This window comes from Aquarana catesbeiana, linkage group LG01 (assembly GCF_042186555.1).
Source record: "Aquarana catesbeiana isolate 2022-GZ linkage group LG01, ASM4218655v1, whole genome shotgun sequence".
Taxonomy (NCBI): Eukaryota; Metazoa; Chordata; class Amphibia; order Anura; family Ranidae; genus Aquarana; species Aquarana catesbeiana.
Genome location: NC_133324.1, coordinates 497,968,915 through 497,993,675, shown reverse-complemented (window position 1 = coordinate 497,993,675; position 24,761 = coordinate 497,968,915). Strand labels below are relative to the sequence as shown.

Genomic DNA, 24,761 nt, shown 5'->3' with positions numbered 1-24,761 from the left:
AAACAGAGAAAACAAGTCAGTAACCATGCAAAAAAAAAGTGTCAGATCACGTTGGTTCCGTTTTATTAGGGAACCGTTACAACCTTAAAATCTGCTCTACCTTAGGACAACCATGCAAAATTATGCCAACATCACAAAATGCTTTAACCACTTCAGCCATGGAAGGATTTACCCCCTTTAATGACCAGGCCATTTTTTGTGATACGGCACTGCGTCAAACTGCGCGGTCATGCGATGCTGTACCCAAACAAAATTGATGTTCTTTTTCCCCCACAAATACAGCTTTCTTTTGCCTCTGCGTTTTTTATTTTTTGCGCTATAAACCAAAAAAGACCGACAATTTTTTTTTTTTTTTTAAACTGTATTTTTTTACTTTTTGGTATTTTTTTGCCCCCCCAAAAATGTAAAAAAACTAAAATGTATTCATCAGTTTAGGCCAATATGTATTCTTCTACATATTTTTGGCAAAAAAAAAAAAAATGATATTGATTGGTTTGTGCAAAAGTTATAGTGTCTACAAAATAGGGAATAGATTTATAGCATTTTTATTATTATTATTTTTTTTTTTTTTACAAGTAATGGCGGTGATCAGTGGCAGTTATACAGTCATCAGTGCTATAAAAATGCATTGATTACTGTATAAATGACACTGACAGGGAAGGGGGAAGGGGTTAAGGCTAGGGGGTGATCAAGGGGTTAAGTGTGTCCTGGGGGGGTTCTAACTGGGGGGGGGGGGGTACTGCCTGGGAGTAGAGGGAGAGATTGCTGTTCTTAATCACTAGGAACAGACAATCTCTCTACTTCCCTGTCAGAACGCGGATCTGCTTTGTTTACACTGGCAAATCCCCGTTCTGCCTCTCTATGAAGCGATCGCGGGTGGCCGGCGGACATCGCAGCTACCGGCCACGCGCATCAGCTCCGGCGCCGCATGCAATAGAGCCGCCCTGCTGCAGTATAACTGCTGCGGCTGGTCGGCAAGTGGTTAAAGAGTAACTCCACTTTTGTTGAGAAAAAAAAAAACCCTCAATCGCCTTTGGGTAATCTATGTACATTGCAAGGCTTTTAAACTTTGTTGCAGATTCCTACCAGTTTCTGCTCTGAAGAAAATACTGTCTGTTGTGTGCAGAGTGAATCAGAGTGGGAGTGACATTTTCATTATTAATCAGCCGATGCCTTTGCAGTGTTCTGCATCCTTTTAGAATTAACCTTTTGGGCTTATCTTACCGAAAATGAAATTTTAGTAGCCAAGGATGCCTACAATCTGACTTGTGTATCTTAGTGTAGACTAGAGGTCGACCAATATATCTGCCGATATTTGCCAGTTTTTAATTAATCGGCATCGGCCGATTGTGCTGATAAAAAAGGCCGATTATACCTTCAGCGCGACTTGCAAATGACTTCTGTAATAGAAGTCAATGCAAGTTGCCTGAAGTCTTCTGTGGAGACATTTCTCCTCTCTGGGCAGCCTGCCAAGTCTGATAAAAGAAGCTAAAAAGTTACAATGTTTACACTTATCAACCATGTCTAGGAGATCTCAGTTTAACCATTTAAAGACTAAATCTTTTCTGACACTTGTTGCTTACAAGTAAAAATCCTGTATTTTCTGCTAGAAAATCACTTAGAACCCCCAAACATTATATATATATATATATATATTTTTTTTAGCAGAGACCGAAGGGATTAACCACTTAAGGACTAGCCTCGTTTTGGATTTTAGGTGTTTATTGAAATAATTTTTTTTGCACCATATTTGCGCAGCGGTCTTATAAGCGCACTTTTTTTGGAAAAAAATCACTTTTTTGAATAAAAAAATAAGACAAAAGTTAGCCTATTTTTTTTTATATTGTGAAATATAATGTTACGCCAAGTAAATTCATACCCAACATGTCACGCTTCAAAATTGCGCCCACTCGTGGAACGGCGTCAAACTTTTACCTTTAAAAATCTCCATAGGCGACGTTTAAAAAATTCTACTGGTTGCATGTTTTGCGTTACAGAGGAGGTCTAGGGCGAGAATTATTGCTCTCGCTCTACCGGTCGCGGCGATACCTCACATGTGTGGTTTGACCACCGTTTTCATATGCGGGCGCTACTCACGTATGCGTTCGCTTCTGCGTGCGAGCTCGTCGGGATAGGGCGCTTTAAACAAATTTTTTTTTTCTTATTAATTTTACTTTATTATATTTATTTTTGCACCGTTTTTTTTTTTTTAAATTTGGATCACTTTTATTCCTATTACAAGGAATGTAAACATCCCTTGTAATAGAAAAAAGCATGGCAAGTCCTCTTTAATATGAAAAAAAAAAAAAAAAAAAAAGTGGGCGGAGCTGACGTAATGACGTCGCTTCAGTCGTCCAATGGTATGGAGACGGATGGCGGCCATCTTAGCCTCACTCGTCTCCATACTCAGGCACAGAAAGGTCCGATCGCCTCTGCCGCTACCGATGGCTCCGGTAAGCGGGGAGGGCGCGGGAGAGTGGCGGAAGGGGGGTGGTACCTCTCCCGCCACCGATAACGGTGATCTCGCGGCGAACCCGCTGCAGAGACCACCATTATCGTGTACAGAACCACCGGCCCTAAAGATGGATACCTTGGTTGTGGCAGCAGCTGCTGCCGTTACCGAGATATCCATCTTCAAAGTGCCAACGTATATGTACAGGAGCCGGTCGGTAAGTGGTTAAAATAGCGGTTGTTGCAATATTTTATGTCACACGGTATTTGCGCAGCGGTCTTTCAAATGCAATTTTTTTTTAAAAAATACACTAATGAATTGAAAAAAAAAAAAAAACTAAGCAGTAAAGTTAGCCCACTTTTTTTCGTCCAAAAGTTTTGATTACCTGTTTTTGTGTATTTAATATTCAAGATATAGTTTTTTTTTAAATCTAAATCATACATACAAGTGAACTGATTGGAGGTTTGTTTTGTTTAATAAATGTTTAAAATGTAAAAAATTTTCTGTATCACCTATTACTTAAGGTTGCTTTCACACTCGGAGCGGGCATGCGTTGACGGTAAAACACTGCTAGTTTTAGCGGCGCTTTACGGTCATTTTAGCGGCGCTATTTGGCTGTTAGCGGGGCGCTTATAACCCAGCTAATGCGCTAATGCGCCCGTGAAGCATCGCTGCCGAAACGCTTTGCAGGCGCTTCGGCAGCGGTGCACATTCATTTCAATGGGCAGGAGTGGTGGAGCAGCGGTATACACCGCTCCAAAGATGCTGCTTGCAGGACTTTTTTTTACATCCTGCCAGCGCATAGCCTCAGTGTGAAAGCACTCGAGCTTTCACACTGAGACTGCGGGGGAGCCATTTTGCAGGCACTTTACAGGCGCTATTTTTAGCCTAAAAGTGCCTGAAAAACGCCCCATTGTGAAAGGGGTCTAACTGTTAGATTTTATGAGATGAAGGAAAAATAAATAAATAATCGAACTAACATATCGGCTCAAAAAAATTGGCATCATATATCGGCCACCGCGATTTCTAAATATCGGCATCGGCGTGAGAAAAACCCATATCGGTCGACCTCTAGTGTAGACTTCTGGGAAAATAAGTGAACTAATCACACATGCAGAAAATAAAATTTCTGAGGAAGTGCTGTACACTATTTGTGAACAGAACAACCCCAGGTTGCTATATTGCACTGAATTTTACAGAAAATTACAGAGCTGCAGATTGAAAAGGAGATATAACTTTTAACAACATTAAATTACAATATGACCTGTGTGGCAATTGTATATGCTATATATTTAATTTCTTTATTTGCTATATACCCTTTAACCACTTGCCGACTGCAATTTGTGTGATATATATATATATATATATATTCTATTAAAAATGTTGTGGCCTGCAAGTGGTTTACCAGATTTATAGCTAAAGAAATCAACCATAATCCCAGTGCCGTTTTTTTCAGCAGATGGCTGGCTTTCTCATGAAGCTGGTCCAAGCAACTCATGAGCTGCTGGAACAGTTTCCGAAGCAGCCGGAGGGGATGTTCCCCCCCACCGCTGTTTCTCAGGCTTACCATTTCCACCAGTTCGCCCAAGAAACGATCTGATGGTGTGGTCTATGGCCTCGGAGGATTGGGGTGATGTCACTTCTAGTCTAGGCTGGAAAAAATATATATATATATATATATATATATATATATATATATATATATATATATATTTTTTTTTTTTAAGTGAAAGGTCCCATTGATTGGCCAATCTTTTGCTTTTAAAAGATAAAGAAATGTGGGGTCTTTTTGACCCCAGATCTCTCCATAAAGAGGATCAGTCATCCTTATTTCTATTACAAGGAATGTTTACACTCCTTGTAATGGGAAAAAAAATAATTAAAGGGACAGTGTAAAAATAAAAGAAATACAAATTAAAATTAATAATAAAAATGTAACGTGCCCCCATCCCTCCATGCTCGGGCACAGAAGTGAACGCATATGTAAGTCGTGCATGCATATGTAAACGGTATTCGAACCAAACGGGAGGCATCGCTGCGAGCTTTAGAGCGAGAACAATAATTTTATCGCTAGATCCCCTAACTCTAAACAGGTAATCTGTAAAGGCATTTAAGGCGTCACCTATGGAGATTTTTAAGTACCATAGTTTGTCGCTATTCCATAAGCGTGTGCAATTTTAAAGCATGACATGTCAATTTAGGCCAAAATGTATTCTGCTACATATTTTTGGTAAAAAAAAAATCCCAATAAGCCTATATTGATTGGTTTGCACAAAAGTTAGAGCATCTACAAACTATGGGATATATTTATGGAATTTTTATATATTTATTTTTAATAGTAATGGCGGCAATCAGTGACTTACAGCAGGACTGTGACATTGCCGCAGACAAATCGGACACTAAGTGACTCTTTTGGGGACCAGAGACACGAATACAGTGATCAGTGCTAAAAATATGCACTGTCAGTGTACTAATGACACTGGCAGGGAAGGGGTTAACATCTGGGGCGATCAAAGGGTTAAATATGTTCCTAGGGAGTGCTTACTAATGGTGGGGGATGTGCTTGTACTGTGAGAAGGCAAAGATCCGTGTTTCTGCTTAGCAGAAACACAGGATCACTACCTTCCCTTCTCACAGAAAGGCGATCTGCCTTGTTTATATGGGCAAACTGCCGTTCTGTTGCTCTCCCGAACGATCGGCGGGTCCCATTGATTGGCTCCCACTGTGTCCAATCACAGCGGGAGTGGGTTGCTGGCAGCACGTGTGCTCGAACCAGACTCGGAAGTGCAGAATCACGTACAGGTGCGTTGTCTGCACCGGAGAGCCGCCTTGCCACCATATATATACATTCAGCAAGCGGTTAAAATAGTACTATAGACAAGACTTTTTTTTCCCGCCATTTTGGATCCGGTAATAGAGAGTTATAACCCCGGTCAGTTTATTTTTTGCCATATGTCTTCCATTGGGGAGATTTCCCTTCACTTCCTGTCCCATAGCCAAACAGGAAGTGAGATGAAATCCCTGCAAATTAAGGGAATCCCACTGGGAACCACAGGTCACCAGAACTAGTGTCCCCATTGGACGATTTTCCCTTGATTACTTTTCTGGGGACAGGCCAAAAATTGACATTTTCTTTTACTTTCACTTTTAAAGATAATGGTAAAACAGGACAAATGGAGAGGGTAAATAAAAACTGACGGGTTCTAATCCCTCTCCACTCTATCCAAAACCAAAAAAGTTTTGCCTTTAGTTTTACTTTAAGCACTTTCTCTAAGACCCCTTTCACACTGAGGCGCTTTACAGGCGCTACAGCGTTAAAAATATCGCCTGCAAAGCACCTCTCCTCTCACTCCAGTGTGAAAGCCCTACTGCTTTCACACGGAAGCGGTGCACTGGCAGGACACTCAAAGTCCTGCAAGCAGCTTCTTTGAGGCGCTTTAGGAGCAATGTATACACCGCTCTTAAAGCGCCCTTGCCCATTGAAATCAACGGGTAGCAGTGCTTTGGGGGCGCTTTTAACCCTTTTACGTACATTAGCGGGGGTTAAAAGCGCCTAGCTAGCGGCCGAAAAGCGCGGCTAAAAATAGTGGCGCTTTACCACCGACACCCGGGCGCTGTGAAAGTGCCCTAAGTATAGTGATTTTTTAAAAAAAATTCTGTTCTTTTTAACCGCTTCAGACCCAGAAGGTTTTACCCCCTTTCTGACCAGAGCACTTTTTACAATTTGGCACTGCGTCGCTTTAACCGACAATTGGGCGGTTGTGCGATGCTGTACCCATACAAAATTTGCGTCCTTTTTTTCCCACAAACAGCTTTCTCTTGGTGGTATTTGATCATCTCTGCATTTTTTATTTTTTGCGCTATAAAACAAAAAAAGAGCAACAATTTAAAAAATAAAAAAACAATATTTTTTAGTTTTTGCTATAATAAATATCCCCAAAAATGTTTTTAAAAAACAAATTTCTTCATCAGTTTAAGTCAATGTATATTCTACATATTTTTGGAAAGAAAAAAGAAAAAAAGAAAACTCACGGTTCGGATTGTTCCTCGGATCAGGAGTCACGGTTCGGATCAACAACAAACAAAAATCTCCCCCACTGTAATATCTACAATCTGCCCCACTGTAATAATATCCACAATCTCCCTATTGGCAGGGTATGGCAGAGTATTGCAGGGTATAGGCAGGGTATTGGAAGAGTATTGGCAAAGTATTGGCAGGGTATTGGCAGAGTAATGGCAGGGTATTAGCAGGGTATGGCAGAGTATGGCGGGATGGCTGAGCATGGATTGATGGATCCATGGATGTGACTGCAATTTCACAGAGCAGCGCTGTGGACACTACAGATCCTGCCCACAGCGCTGCTGCCATGCGATCTCTCCCCTCCACTGTACAGATCAGTACACAAAGGGGAGAGAGGAACCGGCGTCATGACATGATGTCCTTTGACGGAGCGATCACGTGGTGAACAGCCCCTGGGTGTACCAAGATGGCCGCCGCTCCAGAGCTAGGCCGAAGCCGCGGCCTTACCTAAGGCCGAGGCAGCGGCGCGCTCCACGGAGCGCATGTGTGCCGATCCGAACAGGTTGAACCGTTCGGATCACGGATCGGTGACGATCCGTTGCACCCCTACAAACTATAGGAAAGAATTATGGCGTTTTTTTTTTTACTAGTAATGGCGGTGATCTGCGATTTTTAGCGATACTGCGACATTGCGGCGGACAGATCGGACACTTCTGACACATTTTTGGGACCACTGACATTTATACAGTGATCAGTGCTATAAAAATGCACTGATTACTGCGTAAACGTCACTGGTAGGGAAAGGAATTAACACCAGGGGGTGATCAAGGGGTTAAATGTGTTCCTTAGTTAGTGTTTCTAATTGTATGGGGATAGGACTGACTGGGGGAGGAGACATATCGCTGTTCCTACTTACTAGGAACAAACGATATGCCTCGTCTCCCCTGACAGAACAGGGATTTGTGCATTTACACACACAAATCCCCGTGCTGGCTCTTGTGCACGTGATCGCGGGTGGCCACGTGCGTCGGGGCTCCTAAAGGGAACAATGTACCCATACGTTGTTTTGCACAGCCATGCCATTCTGCCGACGTATATTGGCGTGAGCCAGTCGGGAAGTGGTTAAAGAAAAGAGGGGGTACAGCAAGTCCAGAGAGAGTGAGCTATGTGTAAAATGCAATTGTAAGGCACCGTGTCACATTTTCAAACTAACAAGATATGCCATGGATGGTAAAATTACACTTAACATAACAAGAGACTTTGGGGGATATTTTACCTGGACTTCTAGTGTTTCCTTAGCAATTAAAAAAAAAGAACAAGGGCTGAGTTCCCACAAGTGCACTATGTGGGTATAGATAGGGACGTATGTTAGAAAGGGGCAGGGATGATGAAGAGTAGAAATAGGTAGAGAAAAAAAGAGAAAAAGTGCCCTAGAAAGTTCTAAATCGGGTCTAGGTCAGGTGAGGAAGAGGGTTATATCATTATTTTTTTTTATCTTTAAAGGCCTTTACTGGCTAGCCACACAGTGGAGTACTTTGATGTCCTGCATAAATATCATGGTCTTCTTGAAAGATGCAGACATTTTCCTGTACCATTGCTTGAAGAAAATCTTCTAAAAACTGGCAGTAGGTTTAGGGGTTGATTTTGAGTCTATCTTCAACCTGGAAAGGTCCAGTTAGAGCATCTTTAAAACCAGCCCATACCAGTACCCCACCTACACCTTGCTGGCAGTGGAAGTGGAGCTCTGTGCCCATAACCGATCCTGCCAACGGGTCATCCATCTGGTCCATCTAGGAATCACTCATCTTATCAGTTCATTAAACCTTTAAAAAAACATCTGTCTTCAGAGATTTCTTGGCCCAGTCTTGACATTTCAACTTATGTGTCTTGTTCAGTGGTGGTTGGACTTTAGCCTCCCTTACCTTGGCCATGTCTCTGAGCACTGAACACCTTGTACTTCTGGGCACTCCAGGTAGAGGTCGCAGTTCTGGAATATGACAGCACTGGAGGATAATGGGTTCTTGGTAGCTTCTTGTTTGGTTCTTTTCCTATCTTTGTCAGTTGATTTGCATCTTTTTTCTCTCAACGCGTTTCTTGCGACCCTGTTGACTATTTGTAACAAAACGTCTGATGGTTCTATGATCACACCCCAGTATATTAGCAATTTCAAGAATGCTGCATCCCTCTGAAAGACTTTCTACAGGTTTTGACTTTTCAGAGTTAATTAAATGGCCTATTTTGCCTAAGGAAAAGAAGCTGCCTAGTTATGTACAACTTGATATAGGGTGTTGATCCCCCTAGGCCACACCCTCCATAATTACACAAATACACAGCAACTGGTATTCTTAAATCCAAAAAGCATTCAGGTCAGCTTGAAATTGGACAATATGCATAAAAATGATTTGGTCAAAATACTCACTTGCCTAATAATTGTGCACATAGTGTATGTCCATAAATATTTTGAATTTTCATAGATTTTGCCATAAGGATGTATTGTATGCGCGAATACGTGCAACACAAACACCTGAAATTACGTCCAGAAATGCTGATGCTCAAACATGAGTACTGTGTGCAAGATGCCCTAAAGTAGTCAGGTCTGACACTTCTTATTATGCCAGGGTGGCATGTATACAAAAACTATTATATATCAACCATTCTCTCCCCCCACCCACCAAAAAACTCAGCAGAGTCTAATGGTGGTATTAGATCAAAGCAAACCATGAACATATTAACCAGTTGCGGAACTTAGGTGTGCTACACAGGCCCCAAAAAATTTCAGCACACACAGGGCTTATGTAGCATGCCCTGTACCTCTACCTAGACGTTCTTACTGGCAATTCCCAGCTGTTAAAATGACAGTGATGAGCTGGTAAACGGTGGTTGTAGAAACTGTTTAAAACAGTAATTACGAAACACAATGTATCATAGCAACTTGACAAGTAATAAAAGAAAAACGTTATTTTTTCCCCAGAGTTTAGCTTTAATTATAACCTTACAATAACTGTGTGCTTTCTGAAATTACACTATTGCAGCCCTTACAAGTGATGTTGATAAATGCACAACCTCCAATATTTTATCATAGGAGCCATCTTATGGCTATATAATATCTAATAGTAAAACACCTGCCAGAGCAAAGGTTACCATGACTGTACCTGATCAGAGTTCCAACACGTCTCATCTCTGTGGTCAAAAAGAAACTGTTTGCCAAACTGCTTGACATCTCTCTGGAGTACTGAACTCACCCTGCAATTACAGAGATTAACAGTGAGCAGAAAAGTGACCAGACACACACAATGTATTAATTATCCTTTTCATCCAAGAAGCCATATTTATAAATGATTATCAACTGAGGTCTGGATACCATCTGTTCTAACAGGTGGTCTTATGATACTCACTGTACATTGTCCTTTGGTCAATAGAAAGTGAACACAGACTGAACATTTTGAAAACAGTTATAAATTCATCTGTATGACCAGCATTTTTTTTACATATATGAATATTAATGAGCCAGAAGCTCAACAAGCTGCTTCCACAATCTGGCTGGCGATTTCTTCTTATTGTGGTTCATTGATCCAAGCTTCCAACACTCAAAGCGAACCATGCACAAAAGACTGATCTCAAATCACAACAGTGCTCCAAAACTGACGAAACCTCCTGAGCTAAACTTCTACATAAATCAAAAAAGTGACCATGCATTAAGATTCTAAAGGCTGGTGCATACAAACCTTTGGCTTATGCGTTCTATAGGAGAGCAGCAGGGTATGACATGAAAGAAGGGTTCACTGACCCCTATGATGACTGCAAAAGAAGACCATAAAAGTAAAATAGGATAAAAAAGCAGATAGAGCACAGGATCATGAACCTGTGCCAAGCTGCAGAGATATCTGCTGGAGTTCAACAGAAAACAAAAGCTTGCTAGGCAGAACAGCACAGGACTGCAAGCGCTACAAAAGACAAATAAGCTGTTCATTTGCAAGGGCATTTTCACTTAGCTTAGTAAATGTGGGTATTCTTTACAAAGCAAGTTTTCCCCTATCACATGAATGGCAAAAAATATATATATTTTTGCTGGCAGATGATGGGGTATTCTTGCATAATGACACTTTTACCATACCTACCAAGTTAAATCGGCGCTTCACCCAAAAAGGTAAGTTCCGCTTTAGGGACTTGACTCCTTTCCACCTCCTCTGTCAGAAATGGCAGCTTTTTTTGAAAGCGGGTGGGGTGGGTACCTGGTCTTCGAGCGGAGGTTCTCTTACACCACCACTCTCCACCTGCAGTCTTCTGACACGTCACAGGTCCAAGAACACGGCAGGATCATTCACAATGCACAGCACGGCTCATGCATGCGCAGTGGGCACCCGACTGTGCAGTTGCAAGCTGTCACAGCCGGGTGCCCACAGTTACCATGCCAGCTCCAGGGACGAAAGATGGGTGGGGAAAAGGGCTTGAGTGAGCATATCGCTGGATCCTGGGATAGGGGAGTGTCTGTCAGTTTTTATAGCTGCTGACTTTCATTTTACTACCCCCAATTACAACATTTCTGAGCTCCTGGAGGCGGGGGTGTGAATCTGATGTCACACACTGCACAGTGAGGAGAGCTCAGTGTAATCTGAGACCAGAGTGGACGGAATAGACACTTCCCCCTCTACACAGTCTCATAGGGAAACATACACAGCTGAGGCCAACAATTAACTGATGTATGCTGAGGAGAAGGTGGGGCATCCACAGGATTCTGTGGTGTTGGTATAGTAGTAGGAGTAGACTGTCAGACGTAAATCATGCCGATAGCAGAGGAATGACAGAGCAAACAGAAATCACACTAGGTGCTCTGGGTTGCTGCAAATACACGCTTTGTTCCAAGTATGGATATTTTTATACAGTACAGTGATTGAACGTGTATAATATTTTTATACAGTACAGTGATTGAACGCGGTGGAGAGGTGGGGTGGTAAACCCCACCTCTCCACCACGTTCAATCATTGCAAAGCATTTTCTGAATGGCGCCCATGCCAAGCAGCCAACCTTCTTTGTTCACAATGCAGAAGGGCAGCTGCAGGAACAAGAAGCAAGTTGAAATCACTAGAGTACCTAGTTTCTAGCAATTTTAAGCTTCCAGGGGCATCAGCCAGGTATGCATATACATAGCTCTATTGATCCAAGCTGGACCAATGTAACTATGTATAATATACCATATCTAGAATTCTTCTTTAAATCAATGCCAACCAGTAAATGCTGAAACAACTAGATAAGCATACATAGGTATATAGTTAGGTTGAAAAAAAGACACAAGTCCATCAAGTTCAACCAAAAAAAAAAATATAATCCCATATACACAAACCTACACCCACAGTTGATCCAGAGGAAGGCAAAAAAAAAAACCAACAGCAAAGCATGCTCCAATTTGCTACAGCAGGGGAAAAAATTCCTTCCGGATCCCCCTGAGAGGCAATCAGATTTTCCCTGGATGAACTTTACCTATAAAATGTCAGTACGCAGTTATATTGCATGAAAGAATAATAATGCTGGCCATACACTATATGAAAAATCGGCTAAAACCCTTTTTGAAAAAACGAACATTCGGTCGTGAGAGCACACGATACTATAGTCCTATCATGTAATGACCGATAAATCGTTCAGTGGACATAAATGAATCCATTTTTTGTTCATTTTTTTTTACATATACCTAGTGCAAACAGTTCGGACAGGAAACACATTAACCTTTCAATTTATCGTTCATTCGGCAGAAAATTTCCAAACTTGTCCTTCGTTTTTTCAGCTCAAAAACGACCAACGATTATCAATTTTGTGCCCATTAACTGGCCGATAAACTAACAAATTGTCTAAATGACCAAATTTCGGACGGTTTTTCGTATAATGTATGGTCACCATAACTTATATTCTCAGAACAACGATGGCAGCCTTTATACAGGTAATGTTGTAGCAGTGACTCCTTGCCACAACAATGCTGATGTTGCTAGGAATCCTACATCATTATATTAGCTGATACGAATTACTCTCCTTCAACGATGTCTAACAAAGCCATAGAGGTTAAATACAAAGCTGCTAAAGGCATCAGAAAGTCAATTGCTAAGCATCTGAGCTACAAATCACATTAAAATTAGCAAGTTAGCGCTTTCCATAGAAATTAACACCGATTTAATTAGTGGAAAGAAATCTGGAAATAAATCTCCCATCTGACATAGTCCTTAGTATGTACAGTTTCATATGGCTGCTCAGGATCACGTCAGCCGCTTGTAAAAAAAAAAGTGAGTCCCTATTTGAAAATGCAAACAGTCTAAAGACAAAATAGCTTACTTTTGCAAAAAGAACAGGCAACAGTCCATGGTTCAATGGCACAAGTCAAGATAATGGAGCTTCACCACCATACCAGTTCCACACTGAGGTTTTGGGGGTTTCTTGTCTGCTCCAGAAGTCTCAAAGAGGCTCAATCCCAAGCTTAGGTCACCCTGCTAAGGTGTATCCAGCACACTCTCCCACAGCCAGGTGCTGACCCTTTCCTCTTCCTTTTCTGGACGCTAACTCCTTCAGGAACAAAGTCCCTGTAATCAGGGTTTGGAGGTTCTTCCCATCCAAAAAACTCTTTGAGCCTCTGAAATTCCAGGTCCCTAATAGCAATCTGGAGATTACTGAAAGTCAATCCTCTCCTCTATACCTGAGCTATCCCAGAACCCTGCATGAGTGAGAATTCCTGCGTACTCAAAATACTTTCAAACTGCCCTCCTTAAAAGGGCCAACATCCAAATAGCGAGTAAATATTCCTGCCGTTTAGGACCCAACCCTGGCATCCTGTGCAACACTGAAGTAGACAGCAAAGGAAAAATTGCTGCTCCAGGTAAGAAAATCCAGGCACAATGAATAATGTAAGACTCCTCACACGGGTGCAAGCCCTAGCTCCCATGTTGTCTAAGACTGAAAGAAGGAAGAAATTGGCTGTGATTGAAGTCCATATATTGAATGAGTAAGTACAGTGTAGCTGTGCGAAACTAGTCCACCTCTGTTCCAGCTACTGCAACTGCGGTGTGTGTCATTGTTTGCATGGGCTTCAATCATGTCGGTCAATCACGTCGGTGTGCAGCCAATTTCCTCCCTTTTGGTCTGTTAAATACACTAAATGTGTTTTTTTTATAGCAGTTTGATAACTGCAAAAAAATAAATAAATAAATAAAATTAAAAATAAATAGCTGTTCATCCAGACAGAAATCTTGCAAACCAATAACTTCCTGTAATCTGCCTCCAGACTGTTATCAGTTAGCATTTTTTCCTATTAGCTTCTCCTTCATGGACTGCAAAACACTTCCCCTTGTTAAGGAGGAAGAGAGGTGTTCTATAGTCCCAACACACTCCCTGTCTTTGGGTGTCAACGCTGTTCAGTATGGTTGTCAAAATAGGACGGGAAGTGTAAACGGCAGGATGACAGGTGGAAAAAAACGATGAACAAAGAAAACGAATGCAGCCACCACATCAAAGGGCCATCAAGCTGCAATACTATCAATATTTGTTCTTGGGTTCAGATACACTTTAACTGCTTGCCCCCCCCCCCCCCCCCCGCCGTCATTTGGCTCTCGTTCTGGGATGACGTCATATGACAGCGCCCCAGAATGGCCGCTCTCGCGAGCTATGGAACCGGGGCAATCCCGATCTCTGTAAAGAGGCGTGGATGTGGCTCTCTAACCATGTGATCGGCTGTGTCCAATCACAGCCGGTCACGTGTAAACATGGAGATGACGTTAATCGGCTCTTCTCAACTCACACTGACAGAGTGTGTGGTGAAGAGAGCCGATCAGCTGCATCTCCACGCAGGGGGACATATAGGAATGTAATCAGGGCACTGATGATCAGTGCCCTGATTACAATATAGAAATACAGTGTCACCAATCAGTTCCCACCATTGCCCACCAACGCCAGCAATCAGTGCCCACCAGTGGCAGAGATCAGTGCCCATTAGTGATGCCAGTGAGTGCTTGTAATCAGTGCCGCCTATCAGTGCTGCCCATCAATGCCCATCAGTAATGCCCATCAGTGCCACCCAACAATGCCCATCAGTACCGCCTATCAGTGCCACCTATCAATGCCGCCTCATCAGTGCCAACTCATCCATGCCCACCAGTTCAGCCTATCAGTGCTCATCAGTGAAGGTGAAAAATTATTTAGTTACAAAATTTACTAACAGAAAAAAGTAAAAAACATTTTTTTTTTTCAAAATGTTTTTTTTTTGGTAAAAAATGAAAAACGCAGCAGTGATTAACCACTTGAGCCCCGGACCATTATGCTGCCTAAGGACCAGAGGTCTTTTTCCAATTTGGCACTGCGTCGCTTTAACTGCTAATTGCGCGGTCATGCAATGCTGTACCCAAACGAAATTTGCGTCCTTTTCTTCCCACAAATAGAGCTTTCTTTTGATGGTATTTGATCACCTCTGCGGTTTTTATTTTTTGCGCTATAAACGGAAAAAGACCGAAAATTTTGAAAAAAAATGATATTTTCTACTTTTTGTTATAAAAAAAATCCAATAAACTAAATTTTAGTCATACATTTAGGCCAAAATGTATTCGGCCACATGTCTTTGGTAAAAAAAATGTCAATAAGCGTATATTTATTGGTTTGCGCAAAAGTTATAGCGTCTACAAACTAGGGTACATTTTCTGGAATTTACACAGCTTTTAGTTTATGACTGCCTATGTCATTTCTTGAGGTGCTAAAATGGCAGGGCAGTACAAAACCCCCCCAAATTACCCCATTTTGGAAAGTAGACACCCCAAGGAAATTGCTGAGAGGCATGTTGAACCCATTGAATATTTATTTTTTTTGTCCCAAGTGATTGAAAAATGACAAAAAAAAAAAAAAAAAAAAAATATTTACAAAAAGTCGTCACTAAATGATATATTGCTCACACAGGCCATGGGCCTATGTGGAATTGCACCCCAAAATACATTTAGCTGCTTCTCCTGAGTATGGGGATACCACATGTGTGGGACTTTTTGGGAGCCTAGCCGCGTACGGGGCCCCGAAAACCAATCACCGCCTTCAGGATTTCTAAGGGTGTAAATTTTTGCTTTCACTCTTCACTGCCTATCACAGTTTCGGAGGCCATGGAATGCCCAGGTGGCACAAAACCCCCCAAAATGACCCCATTTTGGAAAGTAGACACCCCAAGCTATTTGCTGAGAGGCATATTGAGTCCATGGAATATTTTATATTTTGACACAAGTTGCGGGAAAGTGACACTTTTTTTTTTTTTTTTTTTCATAAAGTTGTCACTAAATGATATATTGCTCACACAGGCCATGGGCATATGTGGAATTGCACCCCAAAATACATTTAGCTGCTTCTCCTGAGTATGGGGATACCACATGTGTGGGACTTTTTGGGAGCCTAGCCGCGTACTGGACCCCGAAAACCAATCACTGCCTTCAGGATTTCTAAGGGTGAAAATTTTTGATTTCACTCTTTACTGCATATCACAGTTTCGGAGGCCATGGAATGCCCAGGTGGCACAAAACCCCCCCAAATGACCCCATTTTGGAAAGTAGACACCCCAAGCTATTTGCTGAAAGGCATGGTGAGTATTTTGCAGCTCTCATTTGTTTTTGAAAATGAAGAAAGACAAGAAAAAACATTTTTTTTTTTTCTTTTTTCAATTTTCAAAACTTTGTGACAAAAAGTGAGGTCTGCAAAATACTCACTATACCTCTCAGCAAATAGCTTGGGGTGTCTACTTTCCAAAATGGGGTCATTTGGGGGGGTTTTGTGCCACCTGGGCATTCCATGGCCTCCGAAACTGTGATAGGCAGTGAAGAGTGAAATCAAAAATTCACGCCCTTAGAAAGCCTGAAGGCGGTGCTTGGTTTTCGGGGTCCCGTACGCGGCTAGGCTCCCAAAAAGTCTCACACATGTGGTATCCCCGTACTCAGGAGAAGCAGCAGAATGTATTTTGGGGTGTAATTTCACATATTTCCATGGCATGTTTGAGCAATATATCATTTAGTGACAACTTTGTGCAAAAAAAAAAAAAAAAAAAAAAAAATTTGTCTCTTTCCCGCAACTTGTGTCGCAATATAAAATATTCCATGGACTCGACATGCCTCTCAGCAAATAGCTTGGGGTGTCTACTTTCCAAAATGGGGTCATTTGGGGGGGTTTTGAACTGTCCTGGCATTTTATGCACAACATTTAGAAGCTTATGTCACACATCACCCACTCTTCTAACCACTTGAAGACAAAGCCCTTTCTGACACTTATTGTTTACATGAAAAAGTTTTTTTTTTTTGCAAAAAAATTACTTTGAACCCCCAAACATTATATATTTTTTTAAAGCAAATGCCCTACAGATTAAAATGGTGGGTGTTTCATTTTTTTTTTTCACACAGTAATTGCGCAGCGATTTTTCAAACGCATTTTTTGGGGAAAAAACACACTTTTTTTAATTTTAATGCACTAAAACACACTATATTGCCCAAATGTTTGATGAAATAAAAAAGATGATCTTAGGCCGAGTACATGGATACCAAACATGACATGCTTTAAAATTGCGCACAAACGTGCAGTGGCAACAAAATAAATACATGTTTAAAAGCCTTCAAAAGCCTTTACAGGTTACCACTTTAGATTTACAGAGGAGGTCTACTGGAAAAATTACTGCACTCGATCTGGCCTTCGCGGTGATACCTCACATGCATGGTGCAATTGCTGTTTATGTTTGTCGACAGACCGCCGCTTGCGTTCGCCTTAGCGCGAGAGCAGGGGGCGACAGGGGTGTTTTTTTTTTTTTTTTTTTTTTTCTTTATTATTTTTTTGCTTTTTTAATCTTACTTTTAAACTGTTCCTTTCATATTTTTTTTTTTAATCATTTTTATTGTTATCTCGGGGAATGTAAATATCCCCTATGATAGCAATAGGTAGTGACAGGTACTCTTTTTTGAAAAAATTGTGGTCTATTAGACCCTAGATCTCTCCTCTGCCCTCAAAGCATCTGACCACACCAAGATCGGTGTGATAAAATGCTTCCCCAATTTCCCAATGGCGCTATTTACATCCGGCGAAATCTAAGTCATGAAATACTCGTAGCTTCCGGTTTCTTAGGCCATAGAGATGTTTGGAGCCACTCTGGTCTCTGATCAGCTCTATGGTCAGCTGGCTGAATCACCGGCTGCATTCTCAGGTTCCCTGTTGAGACAGGAGAGCCAGAGAAAAACACGGAAGACGGTGGGGGGGGGGGGGGGGGGCATTCCCTCCCACGGCTTGTAAAAGCAGTCTAGAGGCTAATTAGCCGCTAGGATTGCTTTTACATGAAAGCCGACCGCTGGCTGAAAAGAATGATACCAAGATGATACCTAAACCTGCAGGCATCATTCTGGTATAACCACTCAAAGTCGTGAATGGCGTACCTGAAGACAAAAAAATGGTTAACAATGGTTAACAATAAAGCACAGTAAAGTGTAAATAATTACACACCTGAAAAACAAACATGATAAAACATAATAACAATAACAATAACAATAAAACATTGCAGAATAGAATACAGTAAAAAAGAGCAGAACAATAGAGAGAGAGAATAGAGAGAGAGAGAATAGAGAGAGAGAGAACAATAAAACAACAACTATTTTTTTTTATTTCATATTTTTTTTTTTTTTTACACTTTTTTTGTAACTAACTTTTATAACGGTAACCGGTTCCAGGTTCGGGTCTCTCAAAATGCGATGGCATCTTGGGAGACCCTGTGAAAGTGTGCCTAGTCTGTGCAATGCTGTACCCTACGCTAATACTCAACTAGTGAATGGTAGCGTTCAAAACATTCACCAATGCAAAGACCAGGATTGTCAGGACAGGAGGGACAATAATAGCGGGTGTCACGCCTATATCCGCGCTTGCTGCAGACACGACATCTTTTTTGGGGGGTTCGTTGGGTAGGGGTACTCGGGAGGACATAAAAATGCCTCTCATGCAGCCGACTGCATTTGGTTGGGGATGTGAATGGGGGAAGTACGGGCGCTGCAGAAGCGGTGGGTTCCCAATTAGGATTGGCGAATGCAGCAGGAAGGGCACTATGGGCACGATGGGCCTGTGTTTGTCTTTTTGGTGGCAGCGGGACACTACTTGTGCTTGTCACCTCACCAGCTTCAACTGCACTTATGGGACTCGCCACGTCACCAAGTGTTACTGCAGTGCTGGTTTGACTACGACCGGGGTGTACTAGGCCGCTGGCGCTTGCCAGTTCACCAAAACGCTACCAAAAAACGTTAGCGATCGCAGGGATCAGGCCTGACTCTGCGAACGCTGCAGTTATGCGTTTAGTGTTTTGTAAGTGTCAGTGATCGATCGATACTGCACTTGGGTGGGCTGGGCCGGGCCGGGCGGAGGGGCAAAACGCAGGTGCTAGCAGGTATCTGGGCTGATCCCGCTAACACTGCGTTTTTGGGAACCCTAAACTGCTGGTGACGCTAAGATGCGATCAGATACTATACCACTAAGGGAGGTGTACGGTGCGTGCGTGGGTGTTAGCGGTACTGGCGCTAATCTGACGCTGCCTGGGGCTGGTGCTTGCCAGTTCACCAAAACGCTACAAAAAAACCTGTTAGCGATCGCAGGGATCAGGCCTGACTCTGCGAACGCTGCAGTTATGCGTTTAGTGTTTTGTAAGTGTCAGTGATCGATCGATACTGCACTTGGGTGGGCTGGGCTGGGCCGGGCGGAGGGGCAAAACGCAGGTGCTAGCAGGTATCTGGGCTGATTCCGCTAACACTGCGTTTTTGGGAACCCTAAACTGCTGGGGACGCTAGTATAGATCTGATCGGATCAGATATTGATCCGTTCAGATACTATACCACTAAGGGAGGCGCATGCTGCGTGCGTGGGTGTTAGCGGTACTGGCGCTAACCTGACGCCTGGGGCTGGTGCTTGCCAGTTCACCAAAATGCTACCAAAAAAACTGTTAGCGATCGCAGGGATCAGGCCTGACTCTGCGAACGCTGCAGTTATGCGTTTAGTGTTTTGTAAGTGACAGTGATCGATCGATACTGCACTTAGGTGGGCTGGGCGGAGGCACAAAACGCAGGTGCTAGCAGGTATCTGGGCTGATCCCGCTAACACTGCGTTTTTGGGAACCCTAAACTGCTGGGGACGCTAGTATAGATCTGATCGGATCAGATATTGATCCGATCAGATACTATACCACTAAGGGAGGCGTATGCTGCATGCGTGGGTGTTAGCGGTACTGGCGCTAATCTGACGCTGCCTGGGGCGACGCATATCACCGCCGGGCGATCAGGGGGCTAAACCTTTATTTGGTAATAAACGGCGGGTGCCCTGACACTATAAAAAATAAACAAACTAACCAGCGTCATCCGTAACGGTTATACGGTGATCAGTGGTGAAAGGGTTAACTAGGGGGCAATCAAGGGGTTAAAACATTTATTAGGTAGTATATGGGGGTCCCTGACGCTATAAAACGCTGACGGCGAACCTAAATATTTACCTCACTAACTAGCGTCACCAGCGACACTAATACAGCGATCAGAAAAATGATCGCTTAGTGACACTGGTGACAGGGGGTGATCAAGGGGTTAAAACTTTATTAGGGGGGGTTAGGGGGGTACCCTAGACCTAAAGGGGGGTAATACTCACTGTCCCAACACTGTAACTGTCACAAACTGACACTATGCAGTAATCAGAAAAAAAAAAACAAAAAAAAAAAAAAAAAAACTGCTGGTGTCAGTTTGTGACAGGGGGGGGGGGGGGTGATTGGGGGGGGATCGGGGGGGGGATCGGGGTGTTTTGTGTGCCTGGCATGTTCTACTGTGTGTGTGTGTGTTGGTGCACTCACATAGATGTCTTCTCTCCTCGGGCCGGAACGGAAAATACCGACCCGAGGGGAGATGACATCACTTCCTTTGCTGCTGTTTAGCATACAGCAGCAAAGGAGTGTTTTCATTGGCCGGCGGCGATCGCGAGGGGGGGGCCACGAACGGATGGTCTCCCCCTCATCACCGATCGCCGCTGGACAAAAGACGACCGCCTCGGGCACCGGGGGGGGGTCCGATCGGACCCCCCACCCGCGGAAGGCAAATCACGTACCCTGTACGTGATTTTGCCTGTCCGTGCCACTTTGCCGACGTACATCGGCGTGAGGCGGTCGTCAAGTGGTTAAATACCACCAAAAGAAAGCTCTATTTGTGTGAAGAAAAGCATAAAAAACTTGTTTGGGTACAGTGTAGCACGACCGCGCAATTGTCATTCAAAGTGCGACAGCGCTGAAAGCTGAAAAATGGTCTAAGCAGGAAGGGGGTCTAAGTGCCCTGTTGGCAAGTGGTTAAAGAGTAAATCCCCTCCCACTTGCATTTTTTTTTTGCCATCTCACCTTGTCTTTATCCTCTTCACGACCAAGCTATAGCCGAACAACGGCTACAGTGCAGTCGCACGCTGCCAAGAGGGCGTCCTATGAGGTCCTCCTGTGATCGCACTTCCCGCGCACCCCCTGCGGCGCATATCAGCAGTGATCTGTGACCGTTGTGTACTTCAGACACAGCTGATAACAGACTGGGGTAAAGAGCCAATCACAGAGGCTCTTTACCATGCGACCAGCTGTGTCCAATCGCAGCTGATCACAGTGTAACTAGGATTTGTCAGTTATCGGCATTCCTCTCGTCACGCTAACAGCTCGTGAGGAGAGGGAAGCCAATAACCGGCAAATCCACACAGGGGGCATCTACACTGATAATCAGGGCACTGATCATCAGTGCAGCCCCAACAGTGCCTACAAATCAGTGCCTATTAGTGCCGCCTCATCAGCACACATCAGTGAAGGAAACTTATTTACAACATTTTAAAACAGAAACTAAGAAAAACGTTTTTTTTTTCCAACTTTTTTTTGTTTGCTTGGCAAAAAAAAAAAAAAAAAAAAAAAAGGGGGGAGGCGATTAAATACCACCAAGAGAAAGATCTATCTGTCTCAAAAAAAATTCTAAAGATTTAGTTTGGGTACAGGGTTGCATGACCACGCAATTGTCATTCAAAGTGCGAGGAAACTGGCAAAAGCTTTGGCATTTAAAAAAAAAAAAAAAAGTATTTATTAAAAAAAATTAAAGAAAGAAAAAAAAAATAATAATTATATATATATAAAAAAATTACATAATAAAATATAAATTTATGTAAAAAATATATATTTTTCTTTAACAGTAACAATAATAACTATTTGCAAAAATGGTGGGGAAAAGTGCAACATTAGATAAAGTTGTAAAGGAAATATATATATATATATATATATATATATATACCGAAAAAAAAAAAATCATGTAACGATTACAAAGTGCATGGCAGTGCTGTCCTTTACACTTAGAAATAAATCTAACCATTCACCTAACCTGCTCACAGTGCCTGGACATATCACAGACTCCACCATGTTGCCGCTTGTACAGGAAATATGCTGCCGTAAAGGGCGACCCTTCCATGCGTTCCAAGCCTCCAGTCCAGGAAAATTTACATAAAGGCGTTTCATTGGTCAGTTCACTTCTATTCATCTCTATCAGATATGCTATGTTTGAATATGACCATTAGAGGGCAGTGAAGTCACAAGTATTTCACATAACATAGAGTTAAAGCAATGCTAAACAAACGGGTCTGTGTTTGAATTTGTACACACACATTTCTTTGTATATAAGATTGAAGCAGGTTGAAGAAAGCAGTAACAGAAAGTGTCAACGTGTAACACTTTTTTTTTTAATGGAGTAGAAAAGTGTTAGTAAAAAGCTTTTAAAGCAGAACTCCGGTTTCCAAAATAAAAAAAAAAATACAAAAAATTAATTGCGTTGTTTATTTAAAAAAAAAAAAAAAAAAAAACTTTTGCTACAATACTTATCCTTTTTTGGCAAGCAGGATTGCTCTTTATTGAAACAATGGCATGGTACACACCCCTGTTTTTGACGCATATCTGTAAAGCCTCGTACACACGATCAGATTTTCGGACGACCGTTTATCCATTTTTTTGTTGCATGCTAGTCTCATGACGAAAGTGAAGATGTTACTCACAATACAAAAATTCTCATACGACAGAATACAGAAGTGACGTAATGTGTTGAATAGTTTTGTATGTATTCTTTCGTTTCTGAGCATGCGTAGTCTTGCTCTTACGATTTTTTTCATACGAAAACCGTTCTAATTAAACGAAAATCGGATGTTGTGTTCACATCTGACAAAAATGTTGCACATCCAGCTTTTGTCGAATAAAAAAACGGAATCGGCTGTCAAAAGCACCATACTAACAACACATGTATTACACATGTATTTGCAAATGCGTGCTAACTAAACCCCTGTTTTTAACGCATACTGTTAGAAAGGTCGATTCAGTTGGTAAGCAGACTGGTTGGTGAGTTGAGCTGGGAATTTACATAGTTACATAGTAGGTGAGGTTGAAAAAAGACACAAGTCCATCAAATCCAACCTATGTGTGTGATTATGTCAGTATTACATTGTATATCCCTGTATGTTGCGGTCGTTCAGGTGCTTATCTAATAGTTTCTTGAAGCTATCAATGCCCCCCGATGAGACCACCGCCTGTGGAAGGGAATTCCACATCCTCGCCGCTCTTACAGTAAAGAACCCTCTACGTAATTTAAGGTTAAACCTCTTTTCTTCTAATTTTAATGAGTGGCCACGTGTCTTGTTAAACTCCCTTCTGGGAAAAAGTTTTATCCCTATTGTGGGGTCACCAGTACGGTATTTGTAAATTGAAATCATATCCCCTCTCAATCGTCTCTTCTCCAGAGAGAATAAGTTCAGTGCTCGCAACCTTTCCTCATAACTAAGATCCTCCAGACCGTTTATTAGCTTTGTTGCCCTTTCTCGTACTCGCTCCATTTCCAGTACATCCTTCCTGAGGACTGGTGCCCAGAACTGGACAGCATACTCCAGGTGCGGCCAGACCAGAGTCTTGTAGAGCGGGAGAATTATTGTGTTTTCTCTGGAGTTAATCCCCTTTTTAATGCCAATATTCTGTTTGCTTTGTTAGCAGCAGCTTGGCATTGCATGCCATTGCTGAGCCTATCATCTACTAGGACCCCCAGGTCCTTTTCCATCCTAGATTCCCCCAGAGGTTCTCCCCCCAGTGTATAGATTGTATTCATATTTTTGCCACCCAAATGCATTATTTTACATTTTTCTACATTAAACCTCATTCGCCATGTAGTTGCCCACCTTATTAATTTGTTCAGATCTTTTTGCAAGGTTTCCACATCCTGCAGAGAAGTTATTGCCCTGCTTAGCTTAGTATCTTCCGCAAATACAGAGATTGAACTGTTTACCCCATCCTCCAGGTCGTTTATTAACAAATTAAATAGGATTGGTCCCAACACAGAACCCTGGGGGACCCCACTACCCACCCCTGACCATTCCAAGTACTCCCCATTTATCACCGCCCTCTGAACTCGCCCTTGTAGCCAGTTTTCAATCCATGTACTCACCCTATGGTCCATGCCAACGGACCTTATTTTGTACAGTAACATTTCTTTGGTTTTGTTTGGCATGGTACAATAACAGCAAATTACAAAGCATCACAATGAGATATTGGTACGTGAACATATGCTGTAGATAATGCAAAGCAGAATAGAGCACATAGGCGTGTGCACAGGGTATGATAGATCTGCCTTCTGAGGATATGTCATCAACAGTGCAATTAGACTATGCCCCGTTTAAATGTCATTATATGACTGGCTGTATACTGAAAGCTACTGTATATCCCACAATAGCATCCAGCAGAGCAGGAGAGGCAGCATGACAGAAGATGTGTTTGCTATTCAGAGAAAAACCAGACATGCTTTAGAGCAATTATTGATCTACACAGCAGATACAGCAACCAGACTGCCTGTTAACTTTATATGTGTCATTAACATGTAAAGGGATTTAAAGTGATTTCAAAGGCTGAACATTATTTACCTTCATGCATTTTATGTATGTATTTGTGTCTCATAGACACACAGAGGCGGTTCAGGAGTGAGCACACACAACTGCCCCCAGCGCAAGCAACTTGCTCTGGGGGAACTCCGTATGGGGGAGGGGTCAGGAGTGCCCGCAGGGGACCCAAGAAGAGGAGAATGGGGCTGCTCTGTACAAAAACATTGTGCAGAGCAAGTAAGTGTCTCATGTTTGGTATTTAAAAAAATAAACCTTTACAAACACTTTAAATTGTATCTGTGGTCACAACATAAAATCATATTATCATAGTCACACTGTATGTCTATTGTTTCTAGCCTATTTCTATTAATCTGAATGAACTGA

The 24,761-nt window shown here is 42.3% G+C and overlaps 1 protein-coding gene across 3 annotated transcripts in view; it reads right to left on the bottom strand.

Annotated features, from left to right (window-relative positions):
• NR2C2AP (nuclear receptor 2C2 associated protein) overlaps positions 1–21,963 on the bottom strand; it is a 41,519-nt gene extending 19,556 nt beyond the window's left edge. Inside the window, exons 1-2 of one of the 3 annotated variants that reach the window (XM_073592539.1) lie at positions 21,854–21,963; positions 9,626–9,716 (exon numbers count right to left, since the gene is read on the bottom strand). In XM_073592539.1, the coding sequence (XP_073448640.1) occupies positions 9,626–9,716; positions 21,854–21,891 (129 nt within the window). In that variant the 5' untranslated portion in view covers positions 21,892–21,963. Of the gene's footprint in view, positions 1–9,625; positions 9,717–21,848 lie in introns of all 3 variants that reach the window. The other 2 variants (XM_073592529.1, XM_073592544.1) reach the window with 2 other exon arrangements.
• Between the last annotated feature and the right edge of the window lie 2,798 nt (positions 21,964–24,761).